Below are 5,113 nucleotides of genomic sequence, written 5' to 3'. Positions count from 1 at the left end.
GAGGTCATTTGCTCAAAAGTCAACTCTCCGGTCAACTCTTTCCATTTAAGCTTCTAAATAAAAATTATTTTTTCAATTTAATTCCGAATCTTCCGAAAATCAAACTCGACCACACTCACGGGTCATAATATATATTACGGAACTTTTTAAGACCTTAAGTCACGGAACGGGGCATTAATTCTTAAAACGACAAGTCGGGTCGTTACACCCTCTATCCCAATTTATGCGATGCGGATTTCGAGAATGATCAAATGAATTTTTCTTTAACCGATTTTTTTATATGCTTTTTAAATATTTTAAATTGTTAATTAGTATGACTTATGATACTTTTTATATAATTTATAAATAAATTTTTTTTGGAAGTTTTACTCTTGAAATCTGACATGCCACTCTATATTTACACGAAAGAAAGACCATTACCATTTACCAATACCTTAACTGATTTTATCTACCTATTTAAAAGAGCAATTATTGAATTTACAGGAACTTTACAAGCTTGAGGCAAATGGAGCATACAACAAATTAGGGTAATTAATTGTTAAGACCACAAATTAAGTAATGATTGCAACGCATACAGTTAAATATACAACTAGCATTATTACATTAATGTACTAGTAGTAAGCAGAAAACAAGGATAGAAGAAAGTTGTACATACATTAGCAAGGTGGGATCACTATCCACATTCTGGAGCTTCTAGAATTTAAACTAATTAATTAGGGATCATATATCATATATATACAGGGTTAACCCATTCTAATCCCTCTTGATAATTATAAGTATTTTCAGCAATAAAGAAGAGATTATCCATTAACATTCCCTCCATTCCAAACTCCCCAAGAAAAGGTGGCTGATCCATTGTGAATGATGAAGTACTAATTGGGCTATTGCTTGAAACACCATCACAATTACGCTCCAATAGCAGCTTTTGTATCTCATTTTCTGCTTCAGATAACTGCTCCTTCATCTTGATTACCTGCAAAAAAAGAGTATATATATGTAAAGACTCATAGATCATGGGTTCAAACCGTAGAAGCAGTCACTAAAACTTGCATTATGGTAGGCTATCTACATCACTCTTGGGTACGGCCTTTTCCGAACTCTTCGTGAACGTGGAATGCTTTGTACACATAAAAAAAAAAAAAAAAGGGAAATATGTAAGAACTCAAATGCCTTCACTAAAGCTACCATGGTATATATGGATATAATTAGCGATAATTATAATAGGCAAAGGTGGATTCAGAATTTTTAATTTATGGATTTCGAACTATAACTTTTTTTTTTGCTTTGCATTTGATAGTTTATTTATATATATTAAGTGAACTTTTTAATACAAATATAAATTTTGAGCCAAAAGTTACTTAGTTAGGAGGAACAGATTTACTGTGTCAAGTGGAAAAGGATAGCATGTGTTGCTTCACCGACAAGGATCCAGAGTATATTTAGCGACCATGGGGGATTTAGTATTTGAGTGGGTACATTTTAAGCAGAGTAAAGTAATCTTTTAGAAAAAATGTATATTTATAGCTGGTCACAAAATGACAGCCGCTCACAAAAGTGATTGTCGGTAATATATATAGTACAACAACAACAACAATCCAGTATAATCCCATTAGTGAGGTCTGGGGAGGGTAGTTTGTATGCAGATCTTACCCTTACCCTTGGGTTGAGAGCCTGTTTCCGATAGACCCTCGGCTCCCTCCCTCCAAGAATTCCCCACCTTGCTCTTGGGATGATTCGAACTCACAACCTTTTGATTGGAAGTGAAAGAAGAATATATATATATATATATATTTTTTTTTTTTGACTAACGAATACAATTAGTTTCGACCCGGCTGATCAATTTTGGGTTTTGCCTAATCTCTTGAGTATTATTGTAGTTTGAATTTTTCTACAATCTTCACTTTATCGAATCAAGCAACAATTGTGGTCCTTCTCGAGCCTAGAGTCCAGGTATATGACTAAACATGGCTCTTTTGCTTCTTGTTTGTTCATGTCTCATCTGAATGACCAGAAGATTCCATAAAATGAAGCGAGAACGGAGGGAGAAAGAAAGAAATATATATTTTTCATAAGTCACTTATTCTATTTTTTAATTAAAGATAATTATTTGTAGTTATTTTTAATGATCTGATAGTTCAATTTGTTTCGCAATGCATGGATTGAAGTTAAACTCTTTTATAAATCCTCAGTATCTTAACACTTTATTTATCTGAAAATTACAAAACAAGATAGAAAGACATTGTTTATATGTTACTCTTCTCGTTCTAATTTATGTGCTTGTGGTTAATTATTTTTGAATTTTATGGTCTAAAATAAGTAATACTATAGATATTTTGTGGTTTGAAATTGACTAAAACTAAAACAGTATCACATCAGTTGATACGCAGAGAGTATTATGTTAAATATACAAAAATGTGACATGGACCTACCTCATTTTCAAGACGACATTTCTCAACGATAGCAATATCATACTGAGTCTTTAACTTAGAATATTCCTGCTCCAGTTTCTTGTTTTTAAAACGTGCTCTCCTATTCTGAAACCACACAGCAACTTGGTGAGGATCAAGGCCAAGCTCAGAAGCAAGCTTGTCCTTCCTCTCTGTCTCAAGTTTATGCTCGTTCCCAAAACTCTGCTCAAGAAGATTAACTTGTTCTTCGCTAAGCTTCCTCTTTCTCATTACTCCACTTCTGCTCCCTTCACCTTTGCTTTTCTTTCGTCTCCGCTGCTGTTTCGCCTCTCCTGATCACATACCAAAACTTCATGTTAGAATATTAATAATTTAAACTTTTAGATGAGATGATCGTACGATCAGATATCAGAGTAAGCAATAAGTACTCTACCGTAACGATTCAATAAATACTGCTGCATGCCTAAAAAGCAAAAGAATTATTTTTATGTGTTTGGCCTATTATAAAGAATCAATCCCGCATGAGGAGTGATAATAATAGAAAATTATTAAAAGTGTTCTATTTTTAACAACTTAAGGTTTACACGAAATAGTCACATAATATAATGAAACTATTTACTCCTGCTCGAGTCTTAAATTATATGTCGTGTTTCACTTTTACATATCCTTTAAAAAATATTTTCTTCGTTTCAATTTATGTGAACATGTTTGACTGGGCACGGTGTTTAAGAAAAAATGAAGACTTTTGGAATTTGTGGTCCTAAACAAGTCAAAAAGGCCCAAAGTATTTGCGTGGTTATAAAAGTTTCTCATTAAGATTAGAATCGTAAATTGAAGCTAAATTATTATCAAATTTAGAAATGACTCATTCTTTTTGAAACGGACAAAAAAAAAATAAGTTCACATAAAGTGAAACAAAAGGAGTATTAGATTAGAAAGATTTTTGACTGTTTTACCCTTATTTATGACGATATAATCTCTTTTCATTTAATATTTAATCATAAGTGAGGTATTTGTGATCTTCAAGAACAATTAATATCAAAAGTAAAATAGGAAAAAATGTAATTAATTTAGTCTTGTATTTCAAAAAGCACAAATAATCTAAAACAATTATTTTTAGAAACTTGGTAATACAAAGATACAGTATAAGACAGGCAAAAGTACATCCCTTTTGGTGGCTTGAGACTTGGTAATACAAAGATACAGTAAAAGATTTCCTACTAACCTGGTTCTGATACCAGTTGAGTGTATATATCAGGATAGTACTGAGAGATCAGTACCATTTGATCATCAAGCTGGTGAATCATACTGTTTTTCATAACCCTTTTCCTCTCTTTAATTCTTTCTTTCTTTTTTAGTTCCTTTTTGTCTGCCTTTCTTGTAATAGCTGTTGATGTTGAGATGGAAGTGGATAGATAGTGAAGAAGCAAGGAAGAAAAGAAGCGACTTTAGAGAGTAATTGGTCTTGGTGTGACTATTTATAAAGCTAGCCTTATGAAATGAACCTCCATTCCCTTAACAATATTCAGATTCCATGTGTCAACTTGTTTGGACTATGCACCAACAACGACGGATCCAAAAATTTAATTTGACCGGTTCATCTTTTATTTTTATTTTTATGTTTTTAGCATTGAACCCGTTGCATATTAAAAATTATGGATTCAAAATGTATTATTTATTGAAATTTTGATGATCTTTTTTACATATATATCTAAGTCACATATTAAATTTATAGTTCGATTGAACCCCTAGCTTGTGAGCTACATCCGCCTATGCCAACGACAGAAACAAGTGAGGTCTAAGGAGGATAATGCTTACGCATATCTTATCCTTAAGTTGCGTAAATGCACGATAGTAAAAAATATTTCTACAATCAGATCAGTTATATATTAGATAATTATAAGTAGCTTTTTTTAATTAATAGTATTAGTTAGTAATCTGGTAATTGAATATACTAATAACTCGCTACCGCAATTAGCTAGTTAGTAATCGTTTATACTTCTTGTGTATATAATTTAAATCTTAGTAAAACGTTTAGTCAATAGTTAATCGGAATATATCGACTCTTACCTAAGCCATTACATCATGTATGATCAAACCAATTCCTATTATTAAAAAACAAATCCTAGTATAACTTTGGGGACTGCGGGACAGATCATCAGCCAATAGTTGGGCAGATCAAAGACAGGATTCTAGTTCCCACTGATGTAGAACTCGTTTAAACTAATAATATCGACCCTCGTATCGAAGAAAATAAGGAACGCCAAAAGCAGTGATCCAGGGAAATTCAGGATCCATCATCTAAAAAAATCATGAATTAGTAAAGTTCTAATTAAAAATTATAAATAAGTTTCCTTTTATTTCTTCGTTTTCATTTTTCGTGTGTGAATAATTTTGAGTTTTGTGGAGATGACCTCTTTTATTGGACAACGAATGATAGCTTGTTTGGCCAAACTTTTTTTTCGTCTAAAGTGTGCAGAAGCATAGTATGAGTATACTATATCGGTACCCAATAAGTATCAAGACTAACCTCGGTGGAGTTGTGACGAGGGATAGTCAAGACACCTACCAGAAACAACCTGAACAAGTGTAAAAGTGAACTAATAGAGAAACAATATTAATATAAAGCTAAGCAGGATAAGGAATACAAAACAATACTTGCAATGATGCACTAGTAACAACAATGTTCAACAAGAAGCAATTAC

The 5,113-nt window shown here is 32.3% G+C and overlaps 1 protein-coding gene across 1 annotated transcript; it reads right to left on the bottom strand.

The window, feature by feature from the left end:
* Positions 1 to 513: 513 nt before the first annotated feature.
* LOC107830123 (homeobox-leucine zipper protein ATHB-40-like) lies at positions 514 to 3,856 on the bottom strand. The gene is made up of 3 exons (XM_016657605.2): positions 3,634 to 3,856; positions 2,430 to 2,740; positions 514 to 973 (listed from the first exon to the last, which is right to left on the bottom strand). The coding sequence occupies exons 1-3, from the start codon at positions 3,725 to 3,727 to the stop codon at positions 728 to 730; spliced, it is 651 nt and encodes a 216-aa protein (XP_016513091.1). The 5' UTR covers positions 3,728 to 3,856; the 3' UTR covers positions 514 to 727.
* Between the last annotated feature and the right edge of the window lie 1,257 nt (positions 3,857 to 5,113).

Source organism: Nicotiana tabacum, chromosome 14 (assembly GCF_000715075.1).
Source record: "Nicotiana tabacum cultivar K326 chromosome 14, ASM71507v2, whole genome shotgun sequence".
NCBI classification, from domain to species: Eukaryota; Viridiplantae; Streptophyta; class Magnoliopsida; order Solanales; family Solanaceae; genus Nicotiana; species Nicotiana tabacum.
This window is presented reverse-complemented; position numbering and strand designations above follow the sequence as displayed.

What these genes read in the sequence shown, in the direction of transcription:
- LOC107830123 (XM_016657605.2), bottom strand. Translation starts at nt 3,727, where the DNA reads ATGAAAAACAGTATGATTCACCAGCTTGATGATCAAATGGTACTGATC. An exon ending in TCAACTGGTATCAGAACCAG is followed by an intron (nt 2,741 to 3,633) that starts GTTAGTAGGAAA and finishes GTATGTGATCAG; the next exon opens with GAGAGGCGAAACAGCAGCGG. An exon ending in AATGTCGTCTTGAAAATGAG is followed by an intron (nt 974 to 2,429) that starts GTAGGTCCATGT and finishes CTTTTTTTGCAG; the next exon opens with GTAATCAAGATGAAGGAGCA.